Raw genomic sequence first — 16,839 nt, 5'->3', positions numbered from 1 at the left:
TGCAGGCTGAGAGGGAGTTATTTCTAGAGGGCTACATTTCACTCAAATTGTGATTGGAGACCGCCCACACTGCCTTTAAGCAACACAGGTCAGCCTCGCTCCGAGCACGCAAACACACACAGAGACGCACACACACTCATCCCGCTGAATCCCGTTCACCAGCTACTGGTAAGTAAGAAGAATGACTCACCTGTAACCGTCCTTCCCACACACACACACACACAAAACACCTAAGAACCCATTTTCACAAGTCATGCACACACATCACACTGTAGACTTTTTCTGCTTGGTCCCAATAATGAAGAAAAGTCTCCTATCATCTGTTCTGTCTCTGCTGCACACACTCATGTGCACTTTGGGCCACTTTGTGGTCTTCTGCTTCAATAATATAGAGAAAAAAATGCCACAAACTAAAGATGTAATGAATACAGCATACAAGTTGCTTCACATTTTCTTGGCAGGAGCCTGCCTTAATCACCATGCAAACTATCAGGACTAAGTATGACTTAAAGTTGACAGCGACTTGCAAAGATGAATTAACCATGCTATTCACAGCTTTGAAAAAGCCGTTAATAACTATGCCAGAAGTAAATTGCTCCAGCACAGTGAATGACTTAGTACCGCTCTCTCGCCGCCTTTGCTCAACTGTTAAAATAGCAATATGACTTCTTGTGGACAGTCAGACACAGGGGGGCAGTTCAGCAAGCTGAAGTGAAAAGAGAGAAGGGGATAAAATGATGTTTCTGATAGCTTAGATTAACATTACAGAGAGTTTCGTGTCCTGCTCTGTTACATTTCTAATCTAATCCTTATCTACATCAAACTCACATATGAAAATTCAAGGCAAAACAAGAAGAAGAACGAAAGAGGAGAAAAATAAGAAAGCTTATGGGTGTTTTTAAATTCAGCAGGGAAAAAAATAGTTGCTTTGAACTTTCAACAATGGGCAATAGGAAAAGTGTAGCTGCTGCTTCTTAGATCGCCCACGCATACTGTACATACCTGCACACAAAATATTCACAGCACGCACACTGTAGCAGACACTAACATCAGGGCCGCAGCAATCTTTTCCTAATTTAGGATGCATTAAAAATGTGACAAAGCATTGCTTAGCTGCTAATGCGTGGAAGAGTGCAAACGAGATTAAAGTGTCGCCTTCGAGCCTGAGGCATACAGCTGTCTGGACAGGGACAACTTCCCTTCGCAGGCCTGAGATGTGTTCAGGCATGAATGCGAGCAATTTATTTAGGCAGCTGGCACTTAATAAGCAAAACGGTGCACACATAAGCAGGGGAATGCTGTGAACACGCTGACTATAATGTGACAACTGACGGCAACAGAACATCTCGAGGGAGTGTTTAGCTCTCAATGGGCACACACACACAAAGCATAGGTATGCGCAGGGATGCTCGCTTGACACTCGATAAATTGGTTCATTATATCGCTGTAACACTAATGTGTGCCGAGTCTCATCTGTGCTGACAAAGTGCTACTAAAGGTGCTGTCTCTAGCTCACACGCATACATGCACACACAACAGTTTCGTTTCACTGTAGCTGGCACTATTGGACCAAGTTTATATTGATATTAGCCGCACTTGATAAAATATCACTCTCCTATTTTATTTAATTTTTTCAAAAGGTCCAAACTTGAACACAATAAGAGCACCGAGACATGACAGGTTCCCATCTAAAGTGATAAAACGTGAAAAAGAGAGAATTGTGTTGGAACTTCATAATCTGGCAACTGGCTCCGATCAGCCAAGTGTTATATACCCGCAGCGCTTTTAGCACCAGTGGACACAGTTAGAGTAAGGTGGTCCCCCCATCGCTGAGCCAAGCCAGCAAAATCACACAGTTGATCACACTTAACATTCTTGCAGAAACAGCCCATCACTCGTCTACAATACGCACCACATTACGCAACTACAGCAACATGCAACATTGATACATTTAATGCTTTTTTGTCTTTTCAATGCACTGTTTCAACTTGTCCATCCTCTCACTCTTTTAGCTGACAAGCAAAAAACAATAAAACTATTTTAAAGTACTGATAAAAACAGTGAAGCTCGTTGTCAAAGTATGAAAAATGTGATTTATACACAGGGATGCCCCTCCATTAAAACGTTTCTTTTTTTTCCCCCAAAAGGCAAAAGACATAAATTAGCAATTTTTTGAAGCTTTTTTTTTTTTTTGAACAGTCTGGTGAACGGCGGACAGGTTGTAACATTTCAAAAGCACCTGAAGTTCGTGTTTTTTCCACAAAATATTGACCTGAAGCAAATCACTCAGCAACCACCGGTGTTACAGAAGCTCACTCACCCGTTAGCTGGTCATAGGATCCGTCCAGTTCTCTGGAGTCCGACAAGCTTTGGTCACGGTTTTTCGCCTTCATATTCCCTGTGTGCGCCGGAATGTGGAACTGTGGGAAACAGCTGATAATGTGTTGGCGATTGTTGCGAAAATAATTGTGGTTTGTTTTTCGCCTTCACTGAGGATGGCTACAAGTATAATGACATTAACAAGTCATATTTGCTTCGTCATGAAGGAAAAGGAGAGAGCCACGCGTGTGCCGTTATTTCGCGTGTCTGTTTCTGTGTGCGCTCTCGGCATCCAGAAGCTGAGTGAACCAAGAGCGCTCCTGGTCGCTACTTTCGCTTGGGCTGGCACGCGCGCGCACACACTTGACTGTGAACATGCGCACACGCAAACAGAAAGAGAAAAGAAAATTCAGAAAGATAAGATTTGACGGGAGGTCTTAAAACATGTAAAAGGTGAATAAAGTGTGAATATGAAAATACGGTGAATCCAGTTTCCCCCGTCTCCCAGCATTAGAGCCCTTTTGGCTTCATTCATGCAGCATGTCAGTGAGTTGGTCCTCTGCCTGAGTCTTTACCATTAATATCACCATCACATCCTCTTCAAATGTTCTCCAGAGCCAGAGCCAGGTCGGATGTGTACAGAGACATCAGCAGGAGCAACAAGGAGTTCAGCGCTGCTGCCAGGCAGAGGTTCTGACTATATCTGATCTATAAATACTCACTGGCACTGGGAAGTCTTGTGTCTATGCTTTTTCTTCCTCACTTCTCTCCTTTTCAGTGTCTTTGCCTCATTTTGCCTCACTCCTGCTCACTTACCACAATATGACATTTGGTCACAATCTGTCAAGCAATCTGTCTTTGATGCCACAGTTTTCTACATTATATCAGGGGTTGCATCAATGATGATCTGTATCCTTCTAACCAGGCGTGCATTAATTGGCTCCATGCATGAACAGTTGCAGCGTCATCCTGTGTCACCTACTCTGCGTTTGAGGCGATTTAGATGTTTCTTCCACTTGCACAAAAGAGCGCTGTTAACTGTAGTGACCTAGGTGCTACAGATCCCATTCACTATTATGTTTGCTCATCCAGCCTGCTCTCAGGGGAAATCCTTTGACATGTCAATTAGAAAAGTGTCACTGAAAGGTTGTTTGCATGACTTCAGCTTCATTTGGGCTGTCTTAAGTGTTCTGTCTGCAACTGAATATACACATTATGTGTGCATTTATCCCACGCAGTGTGCACATTGTGTCTGCAAGCAAATTGTTAGGGCATGTACCTCTGCACTTGTCTCATATGTAGTGTAATGTGACGGTTATGTAGAGGAGTGCTGCTGATGACAGCTTGCTTCTGTAAGAGATGATTTGGTTCCACATTAATTTTGAGTTAAGTAAAGTCTTTGCTATAATTTATTCTTGTTGGACTGCTCTTAAAAGTTAGTGATTTTGTTCAGCCATTCACTTCAGAAAGCGAATTTAAGAAAGTGTTACTGTCTTATTATGGAATTATTAAGGTGTTTTTCTAATCAAAATAAATAAAGTATTTTTAGTACAAAAAAGGACTGAATTATTCGTTTTGTTTCCCATTAAGACGTTCAGTCTATTTTTCAGCTAGAACTGCTGGCTGACTGGCACACTGAAGTGAAAGTTTTTATCATCTCCAACTCAAATTTGAAAAGGAATGGAGCCAACCCCACCTCTGCCTGCAGATTTAATAACGTCTATATAAACTTTGTGATCACTTCTAATCACATTGACACAGTTTTGTGTGAAGTTGTGGAGAAAAAAAAAGCAAAATGAAAAAACTGGAGTATCTTATCTCTTATTGAGCTCCTCGCTGTAGTTTTATAACACATGTCAATTTCTGTGTTCTTGTGTGTTTACAGACCAAAAGACACATGGGGGTGACAGTTGCTACCTTAATAAGCACTGGAAAAATAAACATGTCTTTGGCCCTGGTATATTGAGGCAGCTTGTCTGGGCATGTCTTTATTTTGTTCCTCTACTCTTATTGCCACTTGTTATTTTTTAATACATCTCCAACAACAGAAAGAGACCTTATCACTGCTTCTTTTACCTTTGCTCATTTGGTCAAACTTGGGAGCAGCAGGTGCGTGAAAACATCCTCATATGTGGCGCTCTGGCTACTCATTACCTTGCAGATGCCTTCATGGCTGTTTTATCTGTTGGCATTTATAATTTCATTGTGAAATACACCTGAAGGGCACCAAAACACCTTGGAAAAGAGGTGAGATGAGGTCATGAGGAGTTGGATGTTCCCCCCGTTAAGCTTCATTTGAAACCTGCATGCTGCCAATAAACTGAGGGAGCCCGGCAATAACCGCAAGGCCTGCTTTTTCTGTCATCTAACACCAACAAAATATTTCACAGATACGGACAATTGGATAGTGATTGGATTTCTGTGTGTGGTAAATGAAATGAGACAAGGAGAGGTGGATTCTAAATGAAGCCGAGGAGGGGTGTGCGAGAATGAAGGATAGGGGAAGTGGGGAGATCGATTCATGGCCAGTTAGAGGGGATTTCAGTGATTCAAAGTTATAATAAAGAAAATGGGCAAGTTGCTGATGAGAAGGCTGCCTGTGACTGCAAAGCTAGCCATGTAGACAGACCTAGATGTGAATGTGTGCACGTCATAACTGTGCAGTGACCCAGAGACAACCTTGTTGTATCCCAGAACAGAATAGCAGGAACCAGGCATGATGCCAGCTGGATAGTGAGGTCTGCTGCTGTTTTGTTAGCAAGTTGTTGTTTGCATCTATAATTTTAACACCAGAGACCATGAGGGACAAACAAGGGTTTATTCGTGCTTCTAATTCAAGATTATTTCCTGCTCTTCAACTATAAGGAGACGGCATTATTCATTTGCCATTTTTGTGAAAGGCTATTGAACTTCCCTGACACAACTCTCGGGAATATATCTACATATGCTAAAATGTACAATAATCTCCTCTTATGTCACAGCCCGATGTCAGTGTGCATGTGAAAGAAGCTGCACATTGCAAGATAGAAAATTCAAATCCAGCCCGAATTAGCTGCTTAATCCGAGCCAACCCATAAACCCCCAGCACCTTGTAACCAGATTTTTCACACCTCAAAGGCTCAAACAGGTTACGGACTGTGCTTGGTGTCTGCATGTAATTGATAAAAACTCAGAAGTAGGGAAGCAAAAGAGGAGAAGAAAGAAAAGGCTGTTGAGATGCACCCTATGGCTCCCCCTGCAACCCCAAGGTCAGTCCCCTGTCCTTAGTAACTCTTTCATGAGCCAAACTGCACTGTGAATATTAATAGCAAAACACTCTGGGAACCCCAAACAAAGATTCATGCATGTTACTCAAGCAGAAAAGAATTAAAAAAAACAAATAAGAATATAACAAAAAGCACTGTCACAAAAACTATTGGTGTTTTTTTTCTCTCAAAAACAATATTAGATATTTGGAAATGTTTTTTGCAGTTTCGGTAATGGGAGAAAAAGGGTAACGATTCTTTGCCTGAACACTTCTGCAATTCAGCACAAAAAGATGGAATAAGAAGGATTAGCTTAGAAATAGCTGTCGCTGAGTATATTTGAAAGCCTGTAGCTTCTCACAGTAAAAAGAAAACCCTCCTTGTAAAGCAGCGTTATATAGAACTTCAAAGATCTAAATGACACTTCCCTTCATTATTCACTGCAGCCAGCAACCTCCAGCACAGAGCTGACAGTTTGCCCTCAGTCATGCAGCCAATACTGAGTGAGTGATTGATGACGTCCAGTGAGACACACAGACACACTCATGCATGCATGCACGCACACCCTCCAAGTACAAACTGAAGCACACTTATATTTATAGCAATATACACTTTCACATTAAATCACAAATCGGTAGAAAATATTCAAGCTGAATATCTTTATTGATATAGACTGTATGATTTGTTGAGAAGATAATGACGCAACAATGGTCAGTAAAAACCAAAATCATCAACTTTTTGAATGATTTGAAATCATCAGTAAAGTTTATGACCTCTAAGTGCCTGAATGGACTCACAAAAACTGGGCACGGTCTTGACAGGATGGCAGATGGTGTCCTGGGGGATCTTCTCCCAGATCTGGATCAGGTCATCAGCGAGCTACTGTATAGTCTCTACTTTGGGCTGATTAATAATCCTATAGAGGTTCTCACTTGGATTCAGGTCTGGGGAACATAGTATCAATGTCTTCTAAAGCCCCGTGATTGGGGATGGGTATTGATAAGATTTTCACGATTCCGATTCCAGTTTCGATTCTGTTTAACGATTCGATTCTTTATCGATTCTCTTATCGATTCTTTTTAAAAAAGGATAACACTAAGGTCGATTAGCTTAGAAATTTGTTTTATATCTTCTCTTTGAACAAGATAGAAATTTAGGAGTAACATGGCCTTACAAACCCAACAGTGAGATCTTAAGAGATCCAGCCTACGGCTCTTCAATGGGGTGTCACAGGGTCCCCAGGAAAAAAAATTGTAAATGTAAAATAATAAAATAAATATTCTTCTGTAGCAATAACAAAGTATAACATAAATTATTCTGTAGCAATTACACAAGAATATCCAGTAATGTCCCTGCCTACAATTAAACACATTCACTTACCGAAAATCAGAGGGCATCTGCTGCGGCAAATGGGTGCAAGCCTTTTACCACAAACTTAGTCTCTGCTCGGTGACATTCGTCTATCCTGGCCTGAAAGGAGACGCTACCGGTAGACTGCAGCGAGAACTGCCAGCATCTGAGCCAGCCAGACTCTGTCTGTCTCTCTCATCATGGTCACCTAAATGCACAATAATGGCAGGTTATGTAATAAGGCAGATCGCGCTAACATAATATGCACTGTTAGTTGATTATTTGGGGTGGCTGTATCTCAGGTGGCAGAGCAGGTCAGCCACTAATCAGAAGGTCGGTGGTTCGATCCCAGGCTGCCTCCTGGCTGCATACCAAATATCCTTGGGCAAGATACTAACCCCATGTTTGCCTACTGGTGGTGGTCAGAGGGCCCGGTGGCGCCAGTGTCCGGCAGCCTCGCCTCTGTCAGTGCGCCCCAGGGCAGCTGTGGCAACAACGTAGCTTACCATCGCCAGTGTGTGAATTGGTGAATGACTGAATGTAGTGTGAAGCGCTTTGGGGTCCTTAGGGACTAGAAAAGCGCTATACAAATGCAGGCCATTTACCTGCCGCATTAACAGGAGAGGACGTGCAAACGTTACCGCTGCTGCTGGGTTGAGATTCACGAGTCCGGAGCGGAATTAAAAACATGACATTCATTTAAGGTTATCGCGTGTTTTGTGAGCAAATGCTTTTGCATATTCGTAGTGTTTCCTCCCTTAAATGAAATATCTACTTTTCAAGTACTGCAAGTTGCCCTGTTGTCATCCGTTCTCGTAAAGTATAACCAAACTTTTGAGCGTTTGAGCCGCTTAGGTGCCGTGTTTCCTGCCAGGTAAATGACGCTCCACAACGTGGTGACGTCATTCGGGGCAACTGGAATCGATAAGGGAATCGTTTGAAAAAATGGCAAACAATTCCAAGGGATTGAAACAGTGGGAACCGGTTCTCAACAAGAACCGGTTTTCGATACCCATCCCTACCCGTGATGGCATATATGATTGTGCAGTTCTGGAGGAACCAGAGTACTTGAGCAACAGTGACAGGAACACTACCTGAAAGCAAAACTATTCACTTTGTGGTTGTTTTGTTGTTGCCTCTCAAGTGCTCCTGTTGTCACTTTCATTAGTAGTTGAAATGGATTCACAGCAGCTTTTGCTTCATAACCAGACAGAACGACAGTTTGAAGTTTAACTTACTTTGTGTTATATTGTTTTGTTTTTGTTTCCTGACTTCTTAAGGCTGTGGGTTTTCCACAGTGCCTGCTCTCCTCCTCTGGGTGGAGCCTTCATCGTACCTCCCAGGATTCCCACCTGAAGCTAATCAGACCGGCTGTATTTATGACCAACGTTCTCTACCAGCCTTCGTCAGAGTATCTGCTAACTTAGTCGGATCACAGGAAATACCTACCAAACCTTGCCATAACCTCTCACTCCTGGACGCTGGTCTCCTCTGCTCACTCATAGCTGGTAACGTTGCTTTGCATGCTCTTTAGCTTCACCTGCCTCCCTCCCTGCACCTCTGCCTTGGATTCCTTGGAACAATTCTCCACTGACCCACTCACTCAGGCCACTACCTCATGCCCCCCCCCCCCCTCTGGCATTACTTCACCTGACAAATGCCCTAGACCACCAGCTCTCCAATCACAGTTTGCCTATCAGTCCTGTGCGCCTGTATCCAGTCGCTCAGCCCGGAGCGCACTGTTCATATACATTGCATTTAATTATTCCCAGTCTAGAATCTCATAGCTCATGTTAACTATTCATAGGTTTGTTCACAGTTCAGCTCATGCTAATCACTCAGTCTTGTTCAGAGCTTTAGTTCTTTATTTCCAAGTTGCCTTATATGAAAGGCAACTTGGAACTTGTTTCTCATATACACATATCTATCGATCGGTTGATAGATAGAAGATCTCTATAGATCTATAGATATATTTAAATAAGATCCACAACTTCTTCTGAAGGCCTTCGAGAGGTCATTAGACATATGTGATAACAGCAAAGCGAGCACCTAATCAGGAACCCCAATTCCAATTTCATGGATTTTAAGGTGTGATAAATGTAGGGGTGTACTCAGTTTTCCATGTGATTGTTTGGTAATGTATTTAAATTATGACGTTCAGTAGAAATATCACATCATTTGTCTGAGCAAGTCACTTTTATTTACAAGAAATGTTTGTCCAGATATATCAAAGAAGTTAATTATTGCCATGAAATGTATTTATTTTTATATATATGAAACCTAAATACAAAAGCTTCATACTCCACAGCTACAGTTGTTTCATACATTATGCTTTTCAGACCCATACAATTATTTTTTTTTATAAAGTTTTAATAACCAGGGCAGTAGTCCCCAAACCATATACTGTCATCTAAACTTGAAAAGAGTTGCAGATTCTCTTCCTAGCTCATCCCCAGTCCTTTAGTGGTTTATTCTCATCTTAACCTTGTACTAATAGTTCATTCTGTTTTCATCAAACATGCTCTGGGCCTAATCCAAAGTGACTGTGTGCTCTCCCTCACTGCACGTCCCCACCGTGCTCATTCCCTTCTCTCTCTGCATCTTCATCCAACCCCTCCTCTAAGCCGCTGATATGCAATTATGCAATTCAGAAAAAGGACAAGTGTGTGACCTTCAGAAAACATGAACTGATTCCCTCTCCATGTGTAATCACACTTGACTGAAATCGTTTTCATTCTGTACTATGATGTCGTCCCAGTAAAAGAAGGAGAGTGTAACCCATGACCCACAGGTTAGTTTAGTGTTTCAAGGAAGGATTCAAATCCTGATCGTTTTTGACAGATGTCAGCTGGGCTGCAGCTACCGACGTCACCTTTTGCCTGAGGGATGACATCCCCTGAGACAGAGTGGCACACACATGCAGTCGTGCCATAACTTGTCTGTCATCTCAGTGGCACAGTGTGGGTGTCTGGGAATTTATAACCAATCTTTTTACTTGCTGTCTTGCTATAATGTAACCCTGCTTTTGCTTTAGGTCTAGAGCACCACAGAGACCAGCTGAATAATGTTGCATATCTTTATGTTTAGTGGCTCCCAGGCAAGAAAACCAGGTGGAATAGAGGCTTGTATGAATTACTCATGAGTGTAAAAGTGTAAAGTGCATGCTTTCGTTCTTTTTCTTGCTCTTTTTCTCTAACTCGCTGTCTTCATTCATTTTTTTTCCTTACAAGTGTTTTCTGCCTTTTTGCAGTCTTCTCCAGTCCTGCCATGTGTCTTTGTGAAGTCTGTCCCAGACACGTCCTCTCTGACCAGACAGTGGAGTCATTTCTGTGAAAAAGGTAGGCAAACAGACTCACGCAGCCACACACATTAAGGCTGGAGCATATTATTCAGAGGTGCCCTCTGTGATTGGTTAATCAGCAGACAGTTGGTGTTTGCCCAAATCGTTCATCTTTTATGTGCCGTGTTCCTTTTTCAAAGTCATTCGAGTTATTTTTAGAAGGAGCTAACTTCATAGAAAAAAATAATTGTGGTTTTTATTTTATGATGTAACCCTAACTTAAAAACAAAATGTTGGTGCTAAGTTGTAAAAACAAAATTGCTAAATACATAAAATTTTGGAGGATACAGAGGAGAGGTAGAGGATATATTCGGCAATGGATGCTATGGAGCTGAAAGGTAGGACTTTAAAAGGGAGGCTACAGAGAAGGTTCATGGATGGAGTAACAGAGGACATGCGGAGCTTTAGCGTGACAGAAGAGGATTTAAGAGATCGGGTGAGATTGAGGCAAATGATCCAGGAGCAGCTGAAGAAGATGAAGAGGACATTATATTTTGGAGGATGTTGATAAATAGCATAATTACAGATGCATTAGGTTTTCTAAAAAAAAAAAAATGTTCTGACTGAATGCCTACTCCTCTATTTCACCATGAAATGCAATGTTCCTCCGTCACAAAAGGTTAGCAGCCTTGGTTGAACATCGAGAATCGTCTTTTTTTTCCCCCTCTGTTACTGTCATCCCTCTCTGTGCTTTAAAATAATAATAATAATAATAATAATAGCAAAATATGCCCAAAATGTATTCAAGAGTCACGCTGTCTGAAAAGATGTGCATGCATTGGAGCATTCACTCAAGTGCACATGTAGTTCCGGTGCTACCCAGGCTAAAAACAAGTGGTATTAAGTGGACCAAGAGGCTGTTGTTTACACCAGAAACCTCAAATTGATTTGCTTATTGGATACCTGATTGCATTGCTCTCAATTTAACCGTCCAAGATGAAACACCGCTGAAATTCAAAGTTAATAGGCATGATTGGAAGCACACAATAATCACTTTATAATCACCTGGTGTTTTCTATTCGGGTGTAACAGTCAATGTTCAAAGTGAATCTACATTGATTTTTTTTTTTTTTTAAGAGCACTGCCTGGTTTCATGTTCACCTCACAGCGCTGATGCGATACATGTCCTTCCATCAGAGAAATGTAACCCCAGCTCATGTACTCAAGCAATAGCAGCAACCAAATACACTGGATCCACATGTCTATATGGATGTAGTCAATCAAAGCGAGAAAGAGAAAGAGGCGGGTTTAATGTCAAGATATTGATTAGAAAGTGAATCCACAAACATCTGTTACCTATTCAACGTTTTTCCACAGCAATCTTATTATCACTTCCCATTTCCCTGATGTGTCATTGATCTGTTGCCTCAAATGAATTGTCTTAACAATAAAACCCATTCATATTTTTCATCAATGTGCCATAAGTGCAAATGGTTTTAATGTGTTGGACAAACACTCAGAATAACAAATCGCCCTGGCTTCGGTGAGGATGGCTAAATAGCCATTAGTAGGGGAGAAAAGCCCATAAAATCATCCTCTGATAGATGTCTTGGGTGTGCTTGGCTGAAGCAGGCGCATGGGTTTTATAGGCACGAGCAGGGGAGGGGGGAAAAAAAGCCACTAAGGGAGATGAATGGAGAGCAAAGACCGGTGAGTAGATGCAGGATATGATGGAGAGAGCAAACAGGAAAAATGTCAATATGCCGAGCAGACAAAAGGATGGAGTCTGGCGGGCCGGAAACTCTCTACCCCAGCCTCTACCCTGAAAAGTGTTGTCCCATTAATGTCGCCCAAGGGCTGTTTTCATGCTGCAGCCAAAGTTGTTGATAGTGTGGTGGAGGGGGAGCGGGTTTGCATTCCTGCTGTCATAGCTCAGTCTCTCTCCACTTGTCTCCGCAGTGAGAGACAGGAGCAGCAGGCATCTGAATTACCACTACATGGTGAGATGATTTCCTCTCTCGTGATGCTCTTAAGAGCCCCCCCCCTTTTTTTTATCAGGATGCTCTTTACAACATTGCCGGCTCTCTTACTCATTGTCAATCTAATTACTCTGACCATCTGTAAAGTGGCTGCGTGATCAGTCTGCTATGATACCAGCGCAGAATGAAAAAGATGAATGGGAACTATAGAAATTCGATTTGACTCTATAATATATTAGATAATTCTAACTTCAGCATGAAGACTTAATGGTCAGAACAGCCTTCTGAGTCAAACCCAGCGACACAGATAATGCTCGAGTTAAGTGATTCAAATGCATCGTGTCAAATCAGCCATTGTTTAGTGTGTGTTCCTATGTGTGTGAAGTGTGTTATCTGTTTGTATGCACCAATTGTGAACGTGCATGTGTGTCCTAGGGGTGTTGAATAAGTAATGCAGAGGCGCCTAATGAAAGATAATGTCTAGTTAATGATCTGTCAAAATGAAGTGTTTGGTTATTGAAGAAGGGATCATCTCAGGCTTTAATTTCCACCCTGTGACTCATATTGGAGGATATTACTTCTATGTACACACATATTCACGTGTACATATAGTACACACAAACAAAAGGGAAAAAAAATACAAATACATTTCAGTGCAGAGTGCATAATGCTCAGGCTTTGCCAGCGAATGCGGGTTTGTTTGTGCCTATACGAGAAGTGCCGAAGCATCTCATCAACCACTTCAGCTGCCTGCGGATTAACAGAGGAGATGGAAAGAGAGCACAACAGCCAAACCACCCATAAATGGCCATCTAGCCAACAGCTATGGAGGAAGGATTAGCCTCTGCTTTATTCACCACACATAGCTGTCAGGAAGAGCCCTTACTGCTAATCTTGGCAACAGCTCTCCTTCTCAGTGGGGCCAAGCAGCTACAGAATAATTCTGATTATTTGAAGTAATGAGTGTTGCTGTGATTTACTATAAAGAGACTGAACCGAAACAATGCACAGTCAGGCAGGCCACGAGTGAATGGACTCGAATGAAAGACGAGCTAAGAGACAGAACACGTTAAAGTGGATAAACACTGATAAGGTGATGAGTGAAAACATGCACGTGGCTTTAAGCAGGGAAAAGAATTGTCAATGAAGAGGTCGCACACAGGTCAGAAGGGCTATTTAATTCTGAAAAAGAGCAGATAGTGGAGGAAAGACAGATGGGAATGCAACAAAGATTGACTGAGCTTCTCTTTGTGTGGCTGGTTAAATTTACAATTAACTAATTCATCAAAATTTTAATCTCTACTTATATCAATATGTAATTTCAGCTGTTAAATTAGGCAAAAATAAAATGCATGCATTTCTTAGAGAATATGAAATTTTGCTGCTTCTTTTTGTAAATTAAAATGTCATTAATAATAAAACACTTTGTTTGAATCTGTACTGTATTTCATTTCCTTTATGGGGGACACTTCCAGAAATAAGATCCTAATGGGACGCAGGCTTCCCAGTTTAAAAAAATGATGACAGGCGACCCACGGAGGTAATGTCTGACACGAGCACAAACAGAGCTAATAAACAACATTATGAAACTAACCCGTAGTAGATGGATTAAATTGGAGGGAAACACAGAGGGAACTGGTGGGTTGCCTCAGTTGAAACATGCTTTTTCAGGGAAAGCAAACAGGATGTTGCTGGACAGAAAGGACAACAACCCACAGAGTGGGGGGAAATGATGGAAACCAACGCAGGCACAGGACAGAGCAAGATACAGTAGATTCCTTTGATTTGCTGATCAAGATAAAAGTCATGCATCTTCTAAGACTAACAGAGAAAAGGAAGTGGTGACTATATTAGGAAATGGCAGTTTATGTATTACAGCTGGTACATCAGCTTGCAAAAGCAAATGTCCACATGTAATAAGTAACAGACTAATAAAGTATGAAAATTCTACCACTCAAAACTGGAACACAGACAAGCTATATCATGTACTGTATCAGATAACCACATGAAATATTCTCCAAAAGGCACCAATCCCACAAAAAGGGTTTAGAACGTGCAGAGATGAGAAACCAATGAGCTATGGCCACCAGTGTTGGTGTCCGCTAATACTAATCGTAGAAACCTTAAGCTCTGAAGCGGTTTATATCAGAGAGTTATAACATTCAACATCACCAATCTGAAGCAAAGGAAAGAATTTGCTAATCCACCAAAGCTTTTATTTAGCAAGAAAGCTGCATGAAAATGAAACACTGCTCCTTAAACACAGCTGCATAACCAGATTTGGATGAACCCATTTTCCCAGCCTTGTCCAACATCTAGTTATTGCCTACCATGTGACTCCTGAATCCAACTCCTGGGGTCTGGTTTAAGCACAAATCAGTCCGTCTTCTCCACAGAGATTAGCGGTATTGCATCCTGTGCTATTGCTGCTGCTTAACTTCTTTGGTTGTCTTTTTAAACTCACTAGCTTTAAGCTAACAAATGCATGTAGATTCAGTTAATTTTACTCGATGTTATGCCCGTTTCCCATTGTCATTTTAGAGATGTTGCTGCTGCTCTCCAAAACAATAGTGCCAGACAAAATACTGCATGTGAAATTTTCATTTTATTTGTTTTCATTTATGACAACATATCTCAACACTTACTTATAAAATTTGGTGAAGATATTTGGGGTGGCTGTGGCTCAGGTGGTAGAGCAGATCAGCTACTGACTGGAAGGTTGGTGGTTTAATCATTGGCTTCCCCAGTCTGCATACCAAGTATCCTTGGGCAAGATACTAACCCCAAGTTGCTCTCTGATGCGTCCATCGGAGTGTGAATGCTTAGATTGCACTTAAGTATAGAAGGAAGTGCTTGTATGAGTGGGTGCGAATGGGTGAATGAGGCATGTTGTATACAGCGCTTTGAGTACTCCGGGAGAGTAGAAAAGCACTATATAAGAATCAGTTCATTACCATATTTATCCGGTCCAGTTTCCACACTATTAATCCTAATGACTTTTGAGACTTTTCCTTTGGGAGATTCACATTCATGCTTCTGAGAAAAAAATATTCAAACAAACTGCCATAAAATGTGGTTCAGACATTCATTCCCTCTTTAGATGAACTATAGTAACTCTGGTCATCTTTTTCTGTAGCAGTTCTTTGGTGGATGACCAAAAGCCTTGTGAAGCAACAGCATTCATTCAAGCTATGCTTCACACAATGTACTATTATTATTATTATTATTATTATTATTATTATTATGATGATGATGATGATGATGATGATGATGATGAATGGAAAATAAATGCAGTGAATATATCAGTATTGTTACATTTCTTACTTCTTAATTATTTAACAAGCTGAGATTTTTATGCTTTTTGTAACTGATAATATGCTTGTTTTGTCCATTTAAAAGGAAAATTGGAGCAACATCTCTAAAAGCTCGTTTAGTGCTAGGCAAAAATGTATGAATTTTGCACAACCTAATGTATGCCAGCTGTCTAAGCTTCACTTCCTCTTGTGGTGCCTGAGACACAAACTCCAAATCATAGCTGCTCATTGCTGATTGGTTCATTCACACTGACCACTGGCCTCCTAATCAAGTGAAACCTTCTGGATTCTGTATATACATAAAGACTTATACTGACAGACAGGATATTAAATCAGGGCTGGCAGAGCACCTGTTTGTAGTATACTTACTGTGATGGATAAGACACACGGTGCAAGTCTGAGGGAAGCTGTCTGATCATTTTAGAGTAAAAGACATGAATTTTGTTTTCCCCTCTGGTTATTTTTCCCTGAGGCTCCACCACAAACTTGGGTTTAATAAAGATAGGGAGCCACAAGTCACGGTCCTCCAGTGCTCCTGTGCTGGCTAGCTCATTTCTATGTTTTCTCTTCTCTTTATTGCTCGCCCTCTCTCTCTCACTATTTGTCACCCAAAACCTGTCTCAGTGCTGGTGACTGTGCATGTTTGTGTGTTAATCACACCTGTGTTTTCAGGGGCGGGTCCTCCTCTGGTGTCCCAGCCTTGCATTCTGCACACCTGGAAGTAATGAGCTCACCTGTTAGCAATTATCTGAGTCCCATTCTCCTAATTAAGAGGTGGGAAGACCCTCAGTTGAAACCTGATTGTTGTTTTTGCCCTGCAACTTTATCTTAGCTTCTGTTCTCCTCTTTGCAGAAACCTGGAAGTGGGAAACAGTGAGTTGCTGAGAGAGAGATATTTCTGTGGATGTGTCTGTGGGACCCTGGCCCTCGCTAACTGAAACTTCTTTGTCTTGCACGTTTAATTATTGTAAATAAATATTTTGAACAATTGTCCCAATTCTGCACATTGAGTCCAGTCTGGACCACTATGACAACATGTTGCTTTCTGCGCACTTTTTTTTTTAATCAATAAAACTGTTTCAAATGTTTGTGTTGAACCTTTCTTGTCTCATGAATGCAGCTTTTCCTTTTTTCTCGTGGAGATTTATTTATGTAGATGTTTTCTGATTTCAGCCTGCTTCACATTTAATCATTATTCTTTCAATGACACAGCTCGAAACTTTGCCGTGGTCTATTGATTCCCAGGCGAGTATGCACTGTAATCAGTGTGCTTTGCTATCCATAAAGGCTCCATCTCTGTGTGTTGTCCCACTTAAGATTGGCATTTTACTTTGTGTAGTCAATAATATTAT

The 16,839-nt window shown here is 41.4% G+C and overlaps 1 protein-coding gene and 1 long non-coding RNA gene across 3 annotated transcripts in view; one reads left to right on the top strand and one right to left on the bottom strand.

Annotated features, from left to right (window-relative positions):
• Window positions 1-2,971, bottom strand: part of LOC120714766 (Kv channel-interacting protein 2-like) — a 110,530-nt gene extending 107,559 nt beyond the window's left edge. Inside the window, exon 1 of one of the 2 annotated variants that reach the window (XM_040001152.1) lies at window positions 2,321-2,971. In XM_040001152.1, coding sequence (XP_039857086.1) covers window positions 2,321-2,393 — 73 coding nt within the window. In that variant the 5' untranslated portion in view covers window positions 2,394-2,971. The remainder of the gene's footprint in view (window positions 1-2,320) is intronic. The other variant, XM_040001146.1, reaches the window with a different exon arrangement.
• A 5,325-nt stretch (window positions 2,972-8,296) lies between these two features.
• On the top strand, window positions 8,297-16,570 carry LOC120714715. The gene is made up of 4 exons (XR_005691492.1): window positions 8,297-8,422; window positions 10,165-10,252; window positions 16,160-16,261; window positions 16,341-16,570. It is a non-coding gene; the product is annotated as an uncharacterized LOC120714715 (long non-coding RNA).
• The last annotated feature ends 269 nt before the right edge of the window (window positions 16,571-16,839 follow it).

This window comes from Simochromis diagramma, unplaced genomic scaffold (genome assembly GCF_900408965.1).
Source record: "Simochromis diagramma unplaced genomic scaffold, fSimDia1.1 OVJJ01000421.1, whole genome shotgun sequence".
Lineage (NCBI taxonomy): Eukaryota > Metazoa > Chordata > Actinopteri > Cichliformes > Cichlidae > Simochromis > Simochromis diagramma.
The sequence above is the reverse complement of the archived record's forward strand: the minus strand, read 5'-3'. Positions and strand labels throughout refer to the sequence as shown.